This window comes from Tyto alba, unplaced genomic scaffold, assembly GCF_018691265.1.
Source record: "Tyto alba isolate M040663 unplaced genomic scaffold, T.alba_DEE_v4.0 Super-Scaffold_13, whole genome shotgun sequence".
Classification (NCBI taxonomy): Eukaryota; Metazoa; Chordata; class Aves; order Strigiformes; family Tytonidae; genus Tyto; species Tyto alba.
This window is the reverse complement of record NW_024881275.1, coordinates 1,576,685-1,598,439: the sequence shown is the minus strand read 5'-3', so window position 1 is coordinate 1,598,439 and position 21,755 is coordinate 1,576,685. Positions and strand designations below refer to the sequence as shown.

The following is a 21,755-nucleotide window of genomic DNA, read 5'->3' as shown; positions in this document are numbered from 1 at the left end:
AGGCAACATTTTAATTTCTTTCCCATGTATATACAATAATCCTTGGCTTTCAACCTAGCATAACTGGGAAGAAAATTAAGACAGTATCATAACAAAACTGTTACAAAGGGTCTGTCTACATGTTCTAGATTGTATTGCAAGTGTGTAACTCATTACCTACATCAACATAACTTAGTACAAAAATGAATTTAAACAGACTCCTAGCTTCTGGCAAAAAGCAAGCCCAAAATCTTGTTCAGCTGCCAAATTGAATGTGCTGGTTTTATTAATGTTTATATTTTCCCTGCAGGACCAGTCCTTCTACAGCAGAGGGACTCCCATGGAAAAATGCCACTGGATTATGTTGAATCACTAGCAGTAAAGCAAGAACTTTTGCATATTGTTCATCCAGAAGAGAGCATTGAAAGCCTCTGTGAACACACAGAACAAGATTTTTGCCGTCAGCAGGGAGAACTGTGGTTGATTTTATTTAGTAAGATGCTGCTGAATTTTTGTTCAGTTTATAATCTGTCTTCACCCTTTAGTTTAACTCTCAGAGAGGTAGCTTGTTCAAAAGGACTTTCAGTAATGGCTCATGATACCTGTAAGATGAAAAATGAATTTTCTGCAGATTGGTTAGTAGGTGCATATTTTAGAGAGCTAGAAACTTTTCAGAAGCTTCCACAGTTTCTTCCAGAAATAGCTGAAAACATGGGTTTTTTCCCTGAAGAACAGGTGAAGGCTCTATTAGCAACTCTGAAAACTATGGTGGAGGCATATCAGCTCTATACTTAAGTCTTTTTAACAGTTAGGTTCCAAACAAGCTGCATGGGTTGAATCTTGACTGTCAACCCTTGGTATTGGGCCATTTTTCCAGCAACCAAAGTACAAGTTTCAGAGCCCTACAGCAGTGCTACATGTTATTATTGCCCATGTTGTTAACACTTCCCTCTACTAGAACCTGGAAGTTGGATGCATTGATTCAGTGCATTTTTTTAGGCAAAATTTTAACAATACCAATGCCTTCTGGTTTTCTGACAGATCTGGATGCCTGTGACCACCTCAGGAGGGTGCTATGTCATTTGCACTAAGTTAAACTTTGTATTTTCTGTCCTGGAAGTCTTTGATACAAGTCTTACGCCATGGTTCACTTTTTGGTTTCCAGAGGTAGTGACCCTAAAGTTAAACAATAAAACAAACAGTTTTTCCTTGGGAAAGGCATGTGCCTATATTTGTTAATATCCTCTAATAAAACCGGTGTTATACATATCTGGTTTTAAGCAAAAATATATGGAAAACAAATTCTTTCTATTTTTTCCTCGTTTATCCTTGACTTGTCAAAATTAAAATTACACTGTGTAAATTAACTACGTCTTGTAGAACTCAGCACAGCTCACGTCTATGGATAGATTGTAGAATGTACCCATACTTACAGAATCAGCGTGCTAACATTTCCCAGGTCTCTGTTAGCTTGATAGAAACGTTCACACGAAGGCGCGTGGAAAACCTTCTTCTCCCCCATCAGCGCCGCGGCGCTGGCGGTCACGTTCGTTTTGGTGCGGGGTCTGGCTTGAGGAGGCTGGCCCGGGTGCTGGGGCGGTTTGCAGAGCTCCGGTGGGTCAAACAATCATCTCATCTCGCCGATTCCCAGGCCGGGGAAGCCGCCGGCGAGGGGCCAGATCCACCCGCAGCATAACTTGCGGTGTCCTTGGCTCTGCTCTGACTCGTGGTGGCTGGCAGGGGTTTGATAAATCCATTACAGTGGCAGGGTACGAAATGATCTGGTAACGCTCCTGGGATTCCCTCCAGTAAAGATGCCGATGGAAGCAGTGGCACAAATCTAGTTACGTTGGCAGGGGAATTTACAAAGGATTAGGCAAGACAGTTTAAGTATGCACTGGGCATCAGATTCTGACGCTAAGTATGGATCTCCTTAAAAATGACACCCCATTTAATGTGAGAATTTTGTTCTCCATTCTGAGAATACATGCAAACTACACGTGATAAATCCTCTAAACTAATCCTCTAACCTAATTTAGAATTGTGTGCTACATATTCTATCAGATGGTCCTTCTAATTAATTAAGAAAAAGAGAAAATCCTGTGCTGTTCTTTAAAGGTATCGAGGCTCGTGAGGCAGCTGAACTACATCACTGTGCCGCACGGGGCTGGGGATGCAGGAGGGCTGTGTGTGTTGGAGAGTCCTTGTTGCACATTTATGCAGCAACGACTGCTCTTCCTGCCTTGCACCTTTGCAGAGCTCCAGTGCAAAATTCATTTCAGACTGGGGTCTGGGAACGTGAGACACACTTGTAAGGGAAGTTTATCCCTTCCTCTTCCAAGGGAAGAGAAGGAAGTTCTGCTTTAAAATGAGGATACCTGATTTTTTTCTAACAGATTCAGTAATAGATCGGTTTAAAATCTTAGCCTTCAGAAGGAAGGTACTAATTAGCAACGCTTCCAACTCCAATTCTTCTGTAATAGCAATTTATAATATTAAAAGAAGAACTCTAAAAGAAAGGGTGTGGATAATAGCTGCTTCAGAAATTGATGTTGCTTGACTAGAGGGACTAAGTTACGTTGATGCAGCACATTAAAACTTCCATTTAGCCTTTCTGCAGCTGAGATAGATGGTCTCACTGTAATCCACCAGAGATGCTCAGACTGAGTTGGTTGTGGAACCAGGCCTTCATTACAAATGTTCAGTGTTTATTCATGGCCGATTATTATTTTTATACATGCATGCAGAACAGCCTGCACTAACAGAATGAAGGGTCAGCGCATACTGCATTTGTTTCTGTTTGTGCAGTTTTTATTTTTCTCTAGTAAGAAAACAACACCAAAAAAGCCTTTGTCATATATGAGAGGGACTAATAAACATCAGTATTCCTCGTTGCAGGACATGCTGAAAGAAATGCTACACACATATTTTGTAAAGAATACAAAATACGCATTTAAGTTGGCAATATTAACATTTTATTTAGTCATTAATTTAATAGTAATTGGGAATTTAAAAGAATTGGGACTCAGAGAACCACAGAAGAAGAATTCTGGTGGACCTGGAAAAGCAAATGCTTCAGAATATTCATATATATTCCTATATAATACATTAGTGAATGAAATTAAAGCAGGAAAAGCATTATTTTGGTCTAATAAAGAGAGTGATTCTGCTTATATATCCAAGATACTTTCACAGTTATTTGTTATCATGTCATTTAGATAGCAAAAAAAAGCACATAAATCATTTATAAGTCCTACTTACCTACTTAAACTAATTTCAAGTACATCCCTCCAAGACACTGTAGAGAAAAGTAGATAACGCACACTAAACGAACACTATTAACATTGCAAAATGAAACACTGAAAAGTTAGCAAATGTCTGAATTAATACTCCACATGTAGCCCCAACTTAAGTATTGTCTGTGTGCATCATCAGTCTTTAATTATATGGTGACACAATTTTGTTCTCTCTAATGTTCTCTCAGTTTAAGGATCATCTACTGAAAATTTTCCTGTTATTTCCCAGTTACGCTCTTAACAAAGTTCGGTTTTATACATATTCAGTTTTATATATACTCAAGTTTGCAAACTCTGTGCCCTTAAAAAATCTTAAATATATCTCAGTCTTATTTAACATAAAATTATGCGCTTCATCTAATTTATTAGAGAGTACCCGTTCTCTTTCAGAATGGCAAAACTCTCCTGTTAAATCATGACTGCAATAAAGTGAGATGTATTAAGTGATTAAACTGTCTGCTTTTTAAAATCCCTCTTGGTATGTATGGTATTTCCCACTTCCTGCCTTAGTTAGAAGAACAAACAAAATCAGCCAGCCAGCCCCCTCTCCCCTTTTGCTCTCTCTGCCCACGATTCACACGCCGACATGCTTCACGAGCACGAGGGAACGTCTTCATCCTCAATCAATCCTATTTTTCCCAGCCCTTTGAAACGCTCATTATTCTCCACCTCCGGCATACAGTTGGAGAAGATCACCTCTGCGCGTGTACCAGGAAGAGTGGCGGTGCTCAGCAGCACCGTAACCGGTTAGTGCCAGTAAAACAAAAGGTAGAGCAGGCCGGGGTACTCAGTCGGGAACTATAACAGCGCGCAGAGGTGTTGGTCAACCTTCAAAAGTTGCCAGAAAAGTTGCATTAAGCAGAATTTCAGTGCCGCGTGTTCCCCGACACACACTCTTTCTTTCACACTGCTGCCGTTACTAGATAGGAAGCACATCACTTCATGTGCGGTGGTGTTTGTGAGATGCTTTACGGAGTGTTTCTTCATTTCCAAATGGTCAAGCTCACTGGCGAGTAGATCGCTACTGGCCGCATGAGTCTGGGCTCAGGGGTTTTGCTGTTGATTTGTTTTATTTTTGTTTAGGAGCAAAGGTTAGCCTACAACATTTAAATATTCCTGTGGCTTCAACAGCCATTTAAAATTTGTTGTAACAGGGAGGAGGTTCAAACCTCAGGCCCTGAGCTCTCTAAACTGGGCAAACAGCCCTGAAGCTCTTCCCTGTGCCACCCACGATCCCGAGTGATGCCACATCGCTGCGCTGCCGAAGGGGCCGCGTCACAGGCGCCCGGTGCAGAGTTAGTGCCAAACCGCTGCCTCGGCCCCCCCGGCCCCGGCCCCCCGGCCCCCCGGCCCAGGCCCCGGCCCCGGCCCCGGCCTCGGCCCCCCGGCCCCGGCCCCGGCTCCCCGGCCCCCCGGCCCCGGCCCCGGCCCCGGCCCCGGCCCCGGGGAGGCCGCCCCGCCGTTAGCGGGCTCAGCTGCGGGCCCCTCGCGGCGGGAAAGGCGGGGAGGGGCTGGAGCGTGTCCAGAGAAGGGCAGCGGGGCTGGGGAGGGGGCTGGAGCCCCGGGGCTGGCGGGAGCGGCCGAGGGGACGGACGGCGGGCTTCGGCCTGGAGAGGAGGAGGCTGAGGGGAGCCTTCCTCGCTCGCTGCAGCTCCCGGGAAGGAGGCCGGAGCGAGGGGGGGGTCGGCCTCTTCTCCCGAGGGACCCGCGGGAGGACGAGGGGAAACGGCCGCCAGCTGCACCGGGGGAGGTTTAGGTTGGGGCTGGGGAAAAAGTTCTGCGCTGCGAGGGCTGCCGAGCCCTGGGACGGGCTGCCCGGGGTGTGTGGGGGGGAGTCACCCTCCCCGGAGGCATCTAAAGGGCGGGTGGGTGCGGTGCTGGGGGGGGGGGGGGGGGTTGGCAGCGCTGGGGAAGCGGTTGGGCTCCCTCATCAGAGAGGCCTTTCCCAACCTAAATGGTGGTTCTGTGACAAGACCGTCCCTTTGCCCGTAGAGCCTTTTTGGCTGAGCACCGCGCCGGCCGTGCTCCCCTGGGGTCAGCAGTGCCCGGTAAACTCAGAGGAACCCATCTCCAGTTCATTGTCAGGTAAGTACAGCCCTCATCGTGTGGTGTTTCAATTTAACTCGCACTGGCTGCATTAAGACACTTGGCAGGGCTCCACTGCAGTGACCGAGCCAGACCAATCTGTGAGAGTGGTCATTTCATCACCTCCTGTGCCACGTGCAATGCAAACATAAATCTGGATTGCTGTATATTTACTCTGTTGGTGAAACATGCCAGTCTGAGTGCCAACCCCAGAGGAACACCACGAGAAACATTTCATGCTCAGTGATCATTCCCAAACGCATACTCTATAAAATCTGTCAGATAACTCCTTTTTTAATCTGTTAAATGCACATTAAATAATTACAGACATCAAACTGTAACACGTAAAGATCCTTACAAGTTCATAAATTTGTCATCATATTTACCAGGATATGAGATGATGCTTCTTCAGGAAAACATCTCTAAAAATTACACTTTGCAAAATAGTTGTCTCTTCTCATATTCACATGAAGATAGTGAAAAATGCACCTAATTTATCAAACTTGTAATCTCTCTGAAAAAAATAAAATGCATTTTGGTTGTCTAAGAAGTTGCTTTAGGTCAGGTTATCAATAGATACTATTATAGCAGCGTATTTTAGGCAGTTGAGTAGATGTAAAATGCCTTCTTTTTAAAAAGGATGAACTGAGAACTATTTAGCAGACTTTGTCCTGCAGGCAGGTTGGGAACACCATGCAGAAGAGACGAAACAGAAAAGCTGCAGAGCTCCGGTAACACTATCTACACAGGCACCTGTGAACCAGGTGCTTGGAGACCATGATTAAATTCCTCCAGAAATAATTAGGAATATTAAGAAACAACACTTCTATTTGCCTAAAGCTGATGATAACATACATTAAAAAAAAAAAAAATAAAAAGGAAAATGAGATTGTTTTGTTGGTCTTTAAGAACATCAGGAGTTACTGTTACCAGCCACACTCAAAGAGACTGCTGGCTGGAGAGGGAAGAAGAAAGAAGGGCACAAAAATACTTCATTCAAGTTCTGTTAAGAAATTGAGATCCAGCTTCAGGGTTCTTTCAGTGCGAGTTTCATTAATCTTTCAGGAGAGCTATCTTATTGATGCTGGAAAATTATCATTAATCTTGAATGTAGGAGAAGTGAAAATAAAACAGTGGAAGAGTGAACAGTCAGCTTATACAAATTGTTAAGGAGTGCTGACACAGGGAGGTTTACCTGTTGTGGCTTGTCACTTGCACACAGCCGAAGTCTAATTAATCTAATTCTTGTCGTACCTAAATGAGCATATATACATTTGCTAAATGTCACGGTTTTTCAGAAGAGTCATGTAAAGAAGGTCTCATTCTTCTTTAACTCCCAGTGCACCTTCCTCTGGTATTTAAAAGTAGTAGATGTTTTGCTAAGATATGTAACTGTCTGTATACCAGCTCACCTGTAACCAATGGTGATTTGGACAATTTAGGGAAGGCAAAGCTAAGTTAAAAAAAAAAATATATATATATATATATATATATATAAAAAAAACCCTAACATAAAGAGATCTATATTAGAAAATCATAAAACTGCAATGTCAATAATTCAGCTTGTTGGCTTGTTTTTTTACCTTACTTACCCATTTAGTCTCAAAATTTGACATTTTCTAATTCTCACTAATGCTCAAACCCCAATTTCCTTTAGGGATGTTATGCTACCTACCCCAATATACGCGTGCTCGCCTGCTGTGAGAACAAATATGATCTGGCAGTCTGAGGTGGTCACCACATTCACCTGTTTGCTGCACACCCTCTCTGCGCAGGGGACGCGCTATCTGTAATGGCTCTCGAGCTACTGAAGATCGAACTTCATATGGAATCCATGTGGAGTGACGATAACCTATCTTCTCTATCAGCCCCTTCTGATTTCAGGAGTGTTCATAGAATGTGGAGAGTTTCTTGTTCCCTGATGTGCCTTTGCAAACTACACACACACAAAAAAAAAAATAAAAGCAGGGAGGGAAATGATAAGATTAAGTGATGGGCGCAATTATCAAAGGCTCTACCACAGCTACGTTTGCAGGGACTCCACCGCCGTTATTAAGCGACAGCTCAGGTTAGGGGTTGTTTGGTTTTGGTTTGTTTTTTTTTCCACAAACCCAGAAGACTCCTTTCACATGCATGCTGTGCCCACAGCAGCCCCGGGTTTAAGACACAAATCTCTGATGTGGTGTTACCGTGTTCGCCCACGGCGGCTGCTCGCCACCCCTGAAACAGGAGTCTGCTGTGCTGCTGGGGGGGCCGTCGCGGGCTGCCCAAGGGGAGAGAAGGCAAACTCCTGCTTCACACGGCAGTCTACATATAGGCGAGCAGGATGCCATTTCAAATATTTCCCTTTCACCAATTTGAGCGCAAATTTTCTTTTTCTTACCCTCTGCAGCATCCTGAAGTTAAGGCCTGTAAGTAAAAGATGAATAGCACGCCTTGTGGCTAACAAGTGCCAGAGCCAAGGTAAAACTTCCAGGTCCCCCCTAGGCTTCTGTGTAATGACACTGGCAAGAGAGGTCCCTGCAAAGCACAAGGATTATACTTATCCTTCAAAACCGTACCCTCCCCCATAAATATCTACAGGCCATCTCCTCAAGGTAAGGCGACATTTGCTTTATTTTATTCTGCAGGGCAGCACATACACATTCTTGTCTCTGCAATATCTACATGAAAATTGCATAAATATATAATGAAAATTGCATAAATATATACCAGTTTTATTTCCCAGTTTTTCTGTTACCTGCTGAAATTACCACCCTCGAGGCTCCAGGTCATCTCCTGCCTCTGCTGTCTCTTGTACAAACAGCCCTGGATCCTCTTCTGCACTGAGCTGCAGCTGCAAGAGGATCAATCAGAACTCTTAATTAATTAGGTCCCCTCTCCCCCCCCATCTGAACAGCTTCATGTCTACTGCGTCAACCTCTTTGGAAACGTGCAGCGTGGGTTTGAAGCCCAGTCAGACTAAGCAGAAAGCAAAACTGAGATCTCTGTTCCACCTCGGGCAACCGCCCATGCCCACCGGCCCGACGTTCGGGTGCTGCGCCCGGGGTCAGCTCCACGTTGCCCGAGCTGTGGTCGTCACCATCGCAGCTCTGAACGTCTGTACCTGCCCTCCGGCCGCCAACCCACCACGCAACCCTGGCGTGAGGCAGGTAGAGGTCAACACTTGCAGAGTGTTCAGGGCCTTAGCAAACACCCCTCTCAGCTGCTGGCCCCCGCCTCTGTTAGCAGAGCCAGACCTTTTTCTGACGTGGGAAGGTGACCCCAAAAAACCTTTAAAGTTTATGAGAAACTCTAGGTATTTTATCAGTCCATATGGGGATATGGTCTCCACTTTAGAAGATGTAAGAATGCCTTTCCCATCCATGTTTCTTTTGATGAGTGGAAAGTATGGAAGCTTTGATGTCACCTGCTCTTCTGTCTGACCCCTTGTTAGTGTTTCAGCAGTGGGGTTGGGAGGTAGGATGCTTTCAGATCCACTCTGAACATAAACCCTGAAAGTTTTTAAGATTTCTCCTTCTTCCATCAGTCAAAAACCACTTGTTTTTGAAGATCTGGTATGCATTCTACAAAAGTCTTGCAATGACGTTTGCTGCACATCTACCTGCTAAATCCAACTGATTAATGTTTTTATGTCAAGTACCAACCGGGAAATAGGCTTCCCCTGCCAGATGTGCCAAGAGCAGTCATAAATCACAGACGGGTTTGGGTTGGAAGGGCCCTCAAAGCCCCCCCAGTGCCCCCCCCTGCCCCGGGCAGGGCCTCCTTCCCCCAGCCCAGGGGGCTCCCAGCCCCGTCCAACCTGGCCTTGAACCCTTCCAGGGAGGGGGCACCCACAGCTGCTCTGGGCACCCTGGGCCAGCGCCTCACCCCCCAAACAGGGAACAATTTCTGCCTTAGAGCTCACCTAAATCTGCCCTCTGCCAGTTTAAAACTGTTAGCCCTTATCCTATTCCATCACCCCCTGACCCAGAGTCCCCCCCCCCCCCTCCTGTCCCCCCTTTAAGCCCTGGGAGGCCACTCTCAGAGTCCCCCCGGCCCCTTCTCTTCTCCAGGCTGAACCCCCCCAACTCTCTCAGCCCGGCCCCCCAGGGGAGCTGCTCCAGCCCCCCCAGCATCTCCGTGGCCTCCTCTGGCCCCGCTCGAGCAGCTCCGTGTCCTTCTGCTGTTGGGGGCCCCCGAGCTGGCCCCAGCACTGCAGGGGGGTCTCCCCAGAGCGGAGCAGAGGGGGAGAATCCCCTCCCTGGCCCTGCTGCCCCCCCTGCTCTGGCTGCAGCCCAGGGCACGGGTGGGTTCTGAGCTGCCAGCGCACGGGGCTGCCTCACGGGCAGTTTCCCCCCCCCCAGCCCCCCCAGCCCCTCTCCTCGGGGCTGCTCTCCAGCCGCTCCTCGAGGGCCCAGCCTGGGTCTGTGCTGGGGATCACCCCGACCCACGGGCAGGACCTTGCCCTTGGCCTTGTCGAACTTCATGGGTCTCCCATGGGCCAAATTCTCAATCCTATGGGTGACATCCCTTCCCTCTAGCATATCAGCTGCACCGTCTGCAAATTTGCTGAGAGTGCACGCAATCCCACTATGCCACTGATGAAGGTATTAAATAGTATTGGTCCCAGGATGGATCCCCTGAAAGACATCACTTGTTACTGATCTCCATTTGGAGATTCATCTGTTGACTATAAGTCTTTGGATGCTGCCATCCATGATTCTTTATCCATCAAACAGTCCATCTGTCAAATCTCTCCAATTTAGCAACAAGGTTGTTGTACTGGTCATTCCACAGGCCTTATAATACTCTCTGTCCACCTTCTAAGTGTCCTCTGGCTTAAGTAGACTGATGATGGGTTAATATTGAAAATTTACTTCCTCATTTAACATCAGAGTCTATTATATGGAGTTTACACATGGCTGATGCCTGTAGATATTCATTCCATGGCTAAACATCTGTCTCTGGTAGAGCCCTGAACAGGGCTGAAATTGAGACAAGCTGCCAACCGCAATTCACCACTGAATGTAGGGACTGGGATACATATTATTTGGAAATAACAGAATCTACACGTGTTTCTCATCATTGGATGTACTTGATGAGAAAATTTGAGACGCATGGGCTTTCCTTGAATGGATATGTGATGTAAGGGGAACGGCTGCTCTCCAGCGTCACTGGATGCGCGCTCTGTAGGGATTTGTGCAAATGAACTGAAGTATCAGTGTAGGAACTGATGTTTCTAAAAGCTCAGAACTTCTCAAATAGCTGCAGTGGTGTATGTCACATTTCCTCAGCTGTGTATGGAAAGCAGAAAGAGGGTTTATCATTCAGGCTAAGAGGTAGAAAACCCAGGAAACTCAAAATTAAGGCTGAGAGTCCCTGTTTCCCTTGCATTTTCCTATTGCAAATTGGTCATTTGAATTAGTGCTCACATAAACGATGAACTTACGCACCCATTTGAGACAGGGCAGCAGGGCAGATGCTCTATAAAGCTCTTCACGGAAAGACAACAATGCATCTCGTGCCTCCCCTGTTACGACCCTGACCATCTTGTCTCGGTGTCTGCGGCTCCGGCACCGTCGAGCACACAACTCCCTGTGTCCTGCACTGTACGTGAGGCCAATTTCCTACCACTGCCAGGTGGGTGCAAACTCATTGCCTGGCGCCAGCTCCTCTCTGCGCCTCTCCCTTTGCTTTATCACAACTTAACCCAAAAGTTAAACTGGCTTTAAACTTCCTGGCATTTCGCAGCCTCAGCATCAAGGATAGGTGTCCACTACTTCAAAAATTGGTTTCTCTTTAAAAATGGCACTATTTGTTCTGAAATCATCTGGTCAAAGTGCAGCCCTCACATTACCCTGTAGAGAAGGAATCCAAAGTGCAAAAATCATAGCACTGTGTTTAATTTTCAACCATAGGACTTCATAAAGAACTGAAAATTGCACAATGAAACCCCATCTTCCATGATGAAGAATACATTAAACCAATCCTCCTCCACCCCAAACAATCCATGCTTACTTGCAATTGCCAGTTTTAACCATAACTCCCCTTCATAAACTACAAGGTTTCTGCTTTAGTATTACTTCATGATTATTTTTTTTTTTCCTCCAAATAAAATGCCCATTATGATTTGATGCAAATCACATGGAGGTCCAAATCCTTTAACTCTAAGCTCATTTGTTTCAGAACCAAGAAACTGACAGCAAGATGCACGTATCTTGTAGAAACAGTTATACAACTTCCAGAAGATAATTCCTTCCTTTAAACTCAGATTTTTATTTCCCATATTCTTCTTTTCTGCACTGACTTTCATGGGAAACAGTTTCAAAATATGCCACAACCAGGGAGTGGGGAGTCACCAAAGCCTGCATGTAGAGTAGCAAGAGGAGTGTGGTGAAGATGGGAGTCACTGGAGGCCCAAGAGGAGCAGGACTTGCTGAAAGACAGGAATGACTCTGGTTAACACAGTGGCGAGAAACCAAACAAACATTGAGCTTCAGAGGCAGGAGGTACATAAGGAAAACCTGAAGTGTTGGCAAAAAAAAACATCAGCTGAAGCTCTGTGACTATATTGCTGAGTAGGTAGATCTATAAGAAGCAGAAAAAGCTGAAGAGAAATTGTGGTTGAGGAAAAGAAGCCCAACAAAAAAACCAAACAAACAAACAAACAAACAAACAAAAAAACCTAAAACAAATAGGGAGAAACAGTGGGAGAAAGTGCAATGGCAAACTGCAAGATTTCCCAGTCAGGTTTAATTGCTAGTATCAGTGGTGGCCAGGAAGCAAAGACGACATATGGTGCAGCAGCTTTGAGTCTGCTCACCTAGAGACCGCAGGCCATGGTGGAAGGACGGCCAGAGCAGATCTTCACACCGTCAGGTGTGGGACCAACTCCACAGAGTGTCATCAGCAGCGTCTGCAGTTGGGAAGAGCTGGGAAACGGGGCGGTAGGTGGAAAGGAAGGACTGGATGTGAATGTGGATTTGAGCTGTGGATCTCCATAAGGACGCCCGGAGAAAGGGTGTGTCTGTAGTGTGAAGGGAAAATGCAAACCAGCTGGTTCCAGCGTCATAATGCACTGTAATTCTTCCCCAGCTCTTCCCCAGGGTGCCACCCAGTCTCCCCAAAACTGTGCACTGCCTCAGCGAACTGCAGTGACTGAACTTTCTTTTAAGACATTTACTTCTGGCAACATAGTGCAGGAAGACTTTCATCCTTTAAATAAATCCCAGTCTTTAAAAAACTATTCCTTAAAGAATTAAAGTTATATTTAATAGTTATCCAATTTATGAGTAAATCTTTTATTTAAACAACCCTGGCCCTTCTCCATTTCTCCTCCTCCTTCCCCAATAGATGTGTTCAGGGAGTCTCAGCCTGAGGAATAGAAATGTAGCTGAGGGAAGGAACCGCTTTAGTCTCCAGGCCCATTTCTTCTGATCAAACCATTATCTCGTGCCCGTGAGCAACAGCTCCTCCCGATACGAGTATGACTGCTTGTCGAGCTTGTTACGTGTCCCAGGGCTAGCAACCCTGCGGGGAAGGAAAATATTTTTTGCTTTTGTTACCATATTTGTTCAGGAGGCAGCAAAAAAAAATCTTCCTTTGTGTCGGAATTCAAGGATAGATGTGCACCGAGCAGGCTGGTTTCTGAGATGTAAATTTTTGCAAGTGAGAGAAACGGCCAGAGCGCCGCACTGTGAATTAGCGAGGCCAGTCCTATAATGCAGTTAAAAAACACCACTGGGAAGGAGATTTCCCAGCACCCAGTTCAGAGGAAAGACAATCCTTTTTTTTAGCTACCTTTTGGTGGGGTGGTGGCAGAGGCTCAGAGCAGCCCAAGGGAGCGGCGGTGCAGATTAAATTGGGTCAGTGTCAACTGGGGAGCTTCTGCTGGGAAGCCTTCCAGCTGCACCAAGCCACCAACGATACCAGTTAGTTAAACCCCTTTCCTTCTTTCTTCCAGTAACATCTAGGAATGGTATGATACGACAAGATATTTATTTGATATTTTCTTTTAAAATTTCTGGTACTTGCGGCAGTTGCAATGTCGTGCACCAGGTAACGTTGGGAAGATCCTGAGTTGCAGCTCTTGTTCTTTTCTGAGCAGCTGCCCGTTGCTTAACACTCCCTACAAAGTTGACCATGTTTTTGCACAGTTGTTCAATATGTTTGACTTTACTACTTTTGACTGGGGAATTTTCTTCATCACTTGCAGATCTAAAAGGGTCTTGTTTTATTTTGTTTTGTTTTGTTTTGTTTTGTTTTGTTTTTTTGTGACATGCCTAAAAGCAGAGCATGTGCAACTATGCAAATCTAAACTTTTAGGAATGTGTCTTCATGTCAGGATAAAGCAGGTCAGGCTATACTGACAGTAAATTATTCCAGAAAATACTAATCTCTACTCCTTAATCAAAACATATATCAACGATCAACATTTCAGGCTTCCTTTAATCACCCTCTGTAATTTAAGTAAAAATTGATCCAGAAAAGTAGTTTTGAATTTATTTTGATTATAATAAAATGGGGAAATATTTATTACCATATGATGCATAACTAAGGGTTTCAGGCATCTATATTGTACAATGTGAACCATAAAAAATTTTTGGCATTTAAATTTTATTCAGTATTAAGTCTGATAAGGAGAAACCAACATGGCTATACTCTTTTTGGCCCCTTTGGTAAAAGAACTCAATTTGAAACTTCCAGAAATTTAAGTTGGACACTCCCATCATTCATTGCTAGGGAATTCGTCCTGTTTGAAGAATGGCTAAATCTGACTTCATCTGAGCATTAAACTCTTACAGAGAAAAAAGAAATCATCCAGAAGGACAGTGTCCTGTGCAATGGATAGTTTAAGATTTATCTAATTTTTTTTTGAACAATGATAGTTTGCAGATTTTTATTTTTTTTTAATTAAGATCTAAAATCCTTGGTCTATGAGAAACAACCCTTCTCTTGATTGATTACTATGACACAAAAGGAGAAAACTTCTAATGCCTCTTGCAGCAACAAGTATCCAACCTCCTTGAGTTGGGTGTGAGTGAGTGGTGGGGTTTTGGGTAGCAGGGGAGGGGGGTTACAGCGGTGGCCCCTGTGAGAGGCTTCTCAAAGCTCCCCTGGCTCCAAATCAGACCCAGCTCTGCACTGAGGCCGAGCAAATTAGTGATGGTGGCTGCACCCCTGTGATAACGGATTTAAGAAGGGGAACCTGGGAGGAGGAGCGAGGAGCCACCTGTGGAGGTCACCAGTGGAGCAGAGGTACCTGCGCTTAAAGGAGGCCGGGACTCTGAGGGGAGAAGCAGCCCCCACTGTCGTGGTTCAGCACTGGGAGGACTGTAACAAGGAGGGGTGTCCCATGCTGGAGCAGCTCTGGAAGGTTGTGCCTGTGGGGAGGACTCACTGCGGAGAAGGTTTGTGGAGGACTGTCTGCAGTGAGAGGGGAGCCCCGGGGAGCAGGGGAGGGATGTGAGGAGTCCTACCCCTATGGAGAACTGACTGCACCCCCTCGTCCCCTGCCCCCTGCACTGATGGGGAGGAGGAGGTAGAGATACTGGGAGCAGAGCTGAGCCTGGGAGAAGGGAGGGGTGGGGGGAGTGTTTTTGGGGATGTGGTGGCACTTCTTATTGTCCCACCTTGTCTGATCAGTGTTGTCTTTTGTTAGTGTTTGAATTAAAGTGATGTTTTATTTTCTTCCCCTAACAGGTCTGTCTTTTGCCCATGACCATAATGGGTGAGCACCCCTCCCTGTCTGTAGCTGGATTCCTGAGCCACTTCTGCTTCATTTTCTCCTTCCCATTACTGATAGGGGGAAAGGGTGAGTGAATGGCTGAGTGGTGCTCAGTTGCCCTTTGCGCTCAAACCAGGACACTCCTGATCTGATGACCTGACCTACCTTTTGTCTCTTCTTCTGTGGTGTTTTGATGACCCCGAGCTGTGTGGTGGGGGGCACGCTGAGGGCAGGGGTGGCATCCAGAGGGACCTGGGCAGGCTGGAGAGGGGGGACCGGGCAAACCTCATGGGGTTCAGCGGGGCCAGAGGAGGCCACGAAGATGCTGGGGGGGCTGGAGCAGCTCCCCTGGGAGGCCGGGCTGAGAGAGTTGGGGGGGTTCAGCCTGGAGAAGAGAAGGCTCCGGGGGGACCCTGAGAGTGGCCTCCCAGGGCTTAAAGCGGGGACAGGAGAGTGGGGGGGGACTCTGGGTCAGGGGGTGATGGAATAGGATAAGGGCTAACAGTTTTAAACTGGCAGAGGGCAGATTTAGGTGAGATGTAAGGCAGAAATTGTTCCCTGTTTGGGGGGGGAGGCGCTGGCCCAGGGTACCCAGAGCAGCTGTGGGTGCCCCCTCCCTGGAAGGGTTCAAGGCCAGGTTGGACGGGGCTGGGAGCCCCCTGGGCTGGGGGAAGGGGGCCCTGCCCGGGGCAGGGGGGGCACTGGGGGGGCTTTGAGGGCCCTGCCAACCCAAACCAGTCTGTGAGTCTGTGATTCCATGGCTGGCAGCTGCTGTGCTACATGAAGTTTCGTCCCTTTCCCAAGAGGGAGGTCGCTCTTAAGGGAAGTGCTGTAGCATTCACAGCAAAGGCCAAATCCAGCCAATTGAAGCAGCTTGCCATATTTGCGATGTGGACAAATACGGAGAGCTAAAGCTACATTAGTCTTCTGGTATAAAGGACCTTTTCTTTCTCTACCAAGAGCAGAGGGACAGCACTGCCTCAAGGCGAGCCCTTTTGAATGTCTCTGAGTCTAAATACGCTTCTCCAGGCTGCTCCTCACCCTAACTGATCACCGATTTCATGACCCTTTGAACCAGCTGCATCTCACTCAATGCTGTGAGAGAGTAGAGAACAGTATGGTTTGTTAGATCCTTCACATTTTTCTAGGTTGATGTCTAAAGTTTGCATTTTACCTGGGAGTAGCTGAATTTCCCCTTTGAGAGTCAGAAGCTACACTCCTTTTATGCTATACCTTAATTAAGCAGAAAGCAATGGAAATACGGTGTTCCGCACTGAAAAAATAGCTATAATTGCAACTGTGTTTGATGTAAAAAGTTCTGGGTTTTCACTTTTGCAAAATTTCAGAAAAAATCTGGAGGAGGTATTTATTGAAAATTTGCAATACTGGTTTTGGGGTGTGAGGGGGGTGGGGAGATGAGCTGTCTTTAACAAAGCATCTGCACAGCAGTCTGGAAATTAGCCCAGCTGGGAGGGAAAATTTGCCCTCAGAAGAGTCTCAGAAACATAAAGAATTTTGTGTCTGGCTGTCAGCAAGGCTCCTGCAGCCGAGCAAGGAAAGGAGACATGGGTGGAAGCTGCCCTTCTCCTGCAAGGCAGGGATCCCCGGGTGCTGGGCAGACAGCTGCAAAGGTTTTATTAGGTTCTGTGTGGTGGGTGTGTGTGATCTTGCGCTGATGAGAGAAATAATTTCTCCTTCCTCTCCTTTGCTTTGTGCTCCTGGGCTCTCCTAGACTGAAATACTTCAGCATCACGTAGAACATTTGCTGGCAGGTCAAGCAGCTCTTCCTCTTCTTGGTAGAGCCAATGCTTCTCAAGGCCCACATTAGCAGATACATGCTATGCAGCCTGCTCGATTACTTCCTCACTATTCCACTGTTGTTTTGATTACAATAGTAAAAACCTGGGCTTTATTCCACTTGAATTTAAAATGCCAAGTTGCAGTACAGTAGCTCTTCAAGTTAAAGCTCATTGCTATTATGAAAAAAACATAGTTGTTGCTTGCTACAAAGATAAACAACTGTAAACACAGGGCAAGCAACCTCTGTACTCTGAGTGATCAGCAGAAATGCAACTAGAACCTCTCAGACAATTAGTCTTGATGGATCCTGAGTGCTCTGACACCTGCTTGAAGTGTGGACCCCAATTAAGTCAGCTACTCATTTTCACTGGACACAAATAAAGTTGTTAAATTTTATTTTCTGAGAGCAGAAAGAATTTCATGATCATGAGATGCGTTATCCTTTCATGGTTGTTTATGAACGGGCAAGTTGCTTAGGGATAAAACAGGGCGAACCAGTTTAGAAATTTACTTCAGAGCTAATCTGGAATTGGAAGAGACATTGAAATATTTCCAACATAAGGCAGGACAGATTCTCTACAGAGGTCTCCCACACAAAGCAGAATAGACAAACTGAAAACAGAGAAAATGGGTTCAATGACAAATTATTTTAAAATGTCCTATTGTGGCAGGAGAATCATATTTAATCAACATGCATTCTTATCCTTGCCTCTGTGCGTTTTGTTTTCAGTGAGATCAATTTTGAGTGACTGAGGCATTAAAAGTAGTTCACCAGTTTTAAACAAGCAGATGTTTTCCTCCACCTGACCCCTCCACTTACATGTTTTGGGTCTTAAAATACCAAAATCCCGCACACAGAAATACGATGTTGTCTTTTGCTTGCCCTTCACATCACTCATGGGAAAATGACCGCACAGGACTTCAAAGAAAGAGGCTTCCTAAAACCTAGTAGAGAGATGCTTAAAACTGTGTTTAATGCTGTAAATGTGTATAACTAAGTCAGACATTACCACCAAAGTAGACATTTGAAATTGAGTACAGAAAAAGAACACAACAGGAAATCGCACGCAGACCGATGGGCAACATTAGGAGGGCACAAGGCTTGCAGTGTGTCAAAGAACTCTGCAAAACTGACAACTGGCAACAAACATTTGCACATTGTCAAGTCGGAAATTTGGCTTTTTTTAAACAAAATAGGCTCATCAGTGATTCTGACTTCACCAACAGTACGTTGCTGCTCTTCAGGTGGCATACAGTGGAAAGGTGGTTACACAAGCTTTGCAAGTAAGTTCTTTTAAAGTCATGATGTAACAGGGGCATATTTAGGTCCAAGACTTTCTGCAGAACAGTCATATTTGATTGGCATTCTTTCAAACATACAAACAGAAAGATCAAAATAACCGTCACATCAGAAACCAGCTACCAACATGTCTGTAAAATAAACAAACCCACGATGATCCTTCATGAGCAATGCTGCTAACATAGAATTCTTTAGACAAATATATATACATCTGCTTGCAAAGTATTTCTAAATAGTATTTTCAAAAAGTATTGTTAGAGTAGTGCAATATAACTTTATCATCAATTGCAACCAATGAGAGGTAACCCAGAGGGGACCACAGGAACACCTCCCCTCGAGGATGCAGTCCTGCTGTTCTCCCCTGGGCAAAAATCCCCTTTAACATCACCGGGAGCTACGACCAAGAGCTGTGCACGGGTACTCCCTTAGGAATGAAATCTCTGCTCACTACGCGGGGAGCTGAGCGTGGAAGTCTACATGCAGCTGTCAGAATATATCCCCAAGTACTCGTTATGCAGTGGCCACTAAGACATTTGAAATGTAAACGTTTCTCCGTCTATGTTCCATGTAATTTATAAAATAACGCAGTTTCCATGCAGTAGGGCACAATTGTATCAGAAGAACTGACTACATTATTAACTAAGGAAATAAAACCGGTATATCAATCAGTTTTACCACAACTGCATTTTTTCCTCTACACTATATTTCACATTGGTAACAGGTAATGTGTAATATCATAAAGCGTATTAATACGACCTTGTGATTTGAAAGCAAAAACACTTCCTGCAAGATTTCCATGTTAAAATAGTTATGTGCACAAAAGGTGTTCATAGCATGACACCCAAAGCAATATGGAGTTCGTCTGATAGTATTTCCATCACAGCAGAACTATGAACTTCATTCACTAAACTATGTAGTACAAATGAAGATTACTGGTACATATAGAAAAATCAGATAGGCAATCAGTTACAAACCTGGCAGTATTTTGAGAGAGACAGAGATTTTTAGGTCTTATAATGGAATGATAAAAACGGCAGGAACTTCTTTTGGGAGCTCCAGGAAAAGATTTGCACTTGGTGTTTCTCATTATCTTATAAGCAGCCCCACTGCACAGGAAAACATTGCACCAGGAGTTAACATCAGGGTCTGGAGTTCAAAAAAATCTACTAAAACTTAAGTGCAGTAGGCTCTACTACATCGTATTTCTCTTGAAATGTATAAAACATAGAAAATTGTAATGGTGACTTACTGGATAAAAATATTAATGCTCACAGATAAAATCTGACGGAATTTTTGTGTCAGATTTAAATTTACACCTTTTGTAGATTTAGTCGGCATGATTTGAGTATTTCAGGTAACTGTGACCATCAAGTAGCAGTACATATTTACCATTTTGGATCGATTCTTCTAATGCGCTATGCTGTTTCTAACAAGGCTTCCAAACGGCAAAAACCCTACTCGAAACCTTCGTCAAATGTGTCTTTACAGTGTGAAATATATCTTCAATGAGAAATGCCTTTTTACAATATTTACAAAATCTCCGCATTAGATAAAAAGGCAAAATAAATAAAAAGCTCAGAGAAAGGAAATGTTGCTTAGGCCGTAGGCTTTTTCTTTTATCTTCCCCCAGCAGATGCTACGCTCCTCAACACGTGAAGTTGGCTAGCCAGGATTGTTTTTCTTCCTCTTGCTCGGGCTGTGACTGGGATCTTGTTTCAGTTCATGGTATTGCACCTGTTTAAACACAATGTTCAGAAAGAAACCAGTCAGGTGGTGCTTGCTAGAAAAAGAAATATTTCTATTTTTTTTTTCTTTTTTTTTCCAAGGCAAAAAAAAAAAAAGAAAGAATAAGAAAACTATCCCCCTGCAAGCTACACGGCATCTGCAGCTGTGATTCAACATCAGCAGAAGGACAGGTCTAGAGTAAGAAGGAAAAACAGCACTAGGAAAATCCTGCCAGGAAGTATCACTGTGTGCTGACGTAAACTTTAAGAAGGCTATTTTTTTTGTTTTCTCCATGAGCTCTAACAGACAATAAACAGTATCCTATTTAATGAATTGGATGAATAGTCTTTGTAATGTTTCTTAAATTCTTGCTTATTTTCAAAGGCCTACCACAGAGGGGATCAGATTCAGAGTGAGTACGTGCCACCCATATCTCCTTTTTATTCCAGCTCTGAACTGAAACTGTTACCTAGAAATATGGAAAATATATGATCTTTGTGATACTGGAGGTGATTTATGCGCCTGACATTATCTTAACGCTTGCACCTTCTCTAGAGATTGTGCACTGCATTACAAAATCTTGTAATTCATAACCAGCTTATTTTTAAAAGGGTTTATGAGCACGGTTGAACTGCGGCCGCAGCAGAAACTTTCGCCCCGGGACCAGCAAGGCTGCAGTGCTCAGAGAGCTGCCACGAGGCACTGGGCAAAGCCCCAAATCCGTGTTGGTGCTGCTCCTTCCATCCTCCGACCTCCCCACTCCCTCTCGGCGTGTCCCGACAGCCCCAGCTCCAGTTTTTGACGCACAGTGCCTCATCCCGGTCACATTCAGGTGGTGCTGGAGGCTGCTCAGTGCCAACTCCAGCACCCGCTACCATCTCCTAAATATTTGTGGTTTTACTGACTGCTCCTAAGGCACGAGCAGGGTAGTAACTACTTCCTCACTGGAAAAAGGTCTAGCAGCCCCCTTAAGGTTCACAGACTGTCCCCAGCTTGAGTTTGCAGCTTCTTTGTGCCAAAGAATATAATATTGAATCAAAATAACTGCTTTAAAATCTGTTTAAAAAACAGCAGAAAGTCATGATGCCATGGATCAAATTAACTACCGTAAGGACACTTCAGAAAATACACATACCACTTGCACATCTGAAGGAACTCTGGACAGAAAGTCGAGTAGCTCATTGTTATCAATTGCATATGGACTTCGAAGCTTCTTTGTAAATTTATTGATGCCTGCAAAAGTCAAACTTCAAATGTTACTATCATCATTTAAAAAAAAAAAAAAAAGTGTATGTTTTTCTGAAAAGTTCTAAAAAAGATTTTAAGATCCATTTCAAAGTCTGATATCAACACTGAATTAATGAACGAATGAACTGTAAACTCAGGGTCTAAAAGTCAGAATGTGCTGCTGCGGTTCCCTCTGCTTCAAAATGCCAAAGTTCTAGGGGCATTTTCAAACTCCTCCAATACTTTTTTTTTTTTTTTTTTTTTAAGTATCAGAAGCTGTGGTTACTATGTGGAGGTTGCAAAAAGGAGAGGAATTAAGTGTACTCCATTTCTGTTGCAGAGAGGATGAGCAGTACTGGCCTTAATCACAGGACAGAAGATTCAGGCTAGAGGCATGGAAAATCTTTCTGATGCAGAGGATGGTGAAGCACAGGGGGGGCAGTGAAAGGCTGCATCACGTGAAGGCTTTAGGATGAGTTTAGACAAACCTCTGCCTGGGAGTGACAGATACAGAGGAGCTGATGGCAGTGCAGAGAAGGGATGCGATGTCTCCCTTAGACAATGCCCGTTGACAATTAGTGTTCAGAAGAACCAAGAAAACCCTCCCCAAACTAAGCAGAAAGCAGGCTTTTAA

The 21,755-nt window shown here is 44.9% G+C and overlaps 2 protein-coding genes across 8 annotated transcripts in view; one reads left to right on the top strand and one right to left on the bottom strand.

Annotated features, from left to right (window-relative positions):
• SLF1 (SMC5-SMC6 complex localization factor 1) overlaps positions 1-3,744 on the top strand; it is a 45,059-nt gene extending 41,315 nt beyond the window's left edge. For all 4 annotated transcript variants that reach the window (XM_042787605.1, XM_042787604.1, XM_042787603.1 and 1 more), the window contains one exon: positions 290-3,744. In XM_042787605.1, coding sequence (XP_042643539.1) covers positions 290-774 — 485 coding nt within the window. In that variant the 3' untranslated portion in view covers positions 775-3,744. The remainder of the gene's footprint in view (positions 1-289) is intronic.
• A 13,564-nt stretch (positions 3,745-17,308) lies between these two features.
• MCTP1 (multiple C2 and transmembrane domain containing 1) overlaps positions 17,309-21,755 on the bottom strand; it is a 278,549-nt gene continuing 274,102 nt past the window's right edge. For all 4 annotated transcript variants that reach the window (XM_042787788.1, XM_042787789.1, XM_032993082.2 and 1 more), the window contains 2 exons: positions 21,030-21,127; positions 17,309-19,903 (listed from right to left, as the gene is read on the bottom strand). In XM_042787788.1, coding sequence (XP_042643722.1) covers positions 19,832-19,903; positions 21,030-21,127 — 170 coding nt within the window. In that variant the 3' untranslated portion in view covers positions 17,309-19,831. The remainder of the gene's footprint in view (positions 19,904-21,029; positions 21,128-21,755) is intronic.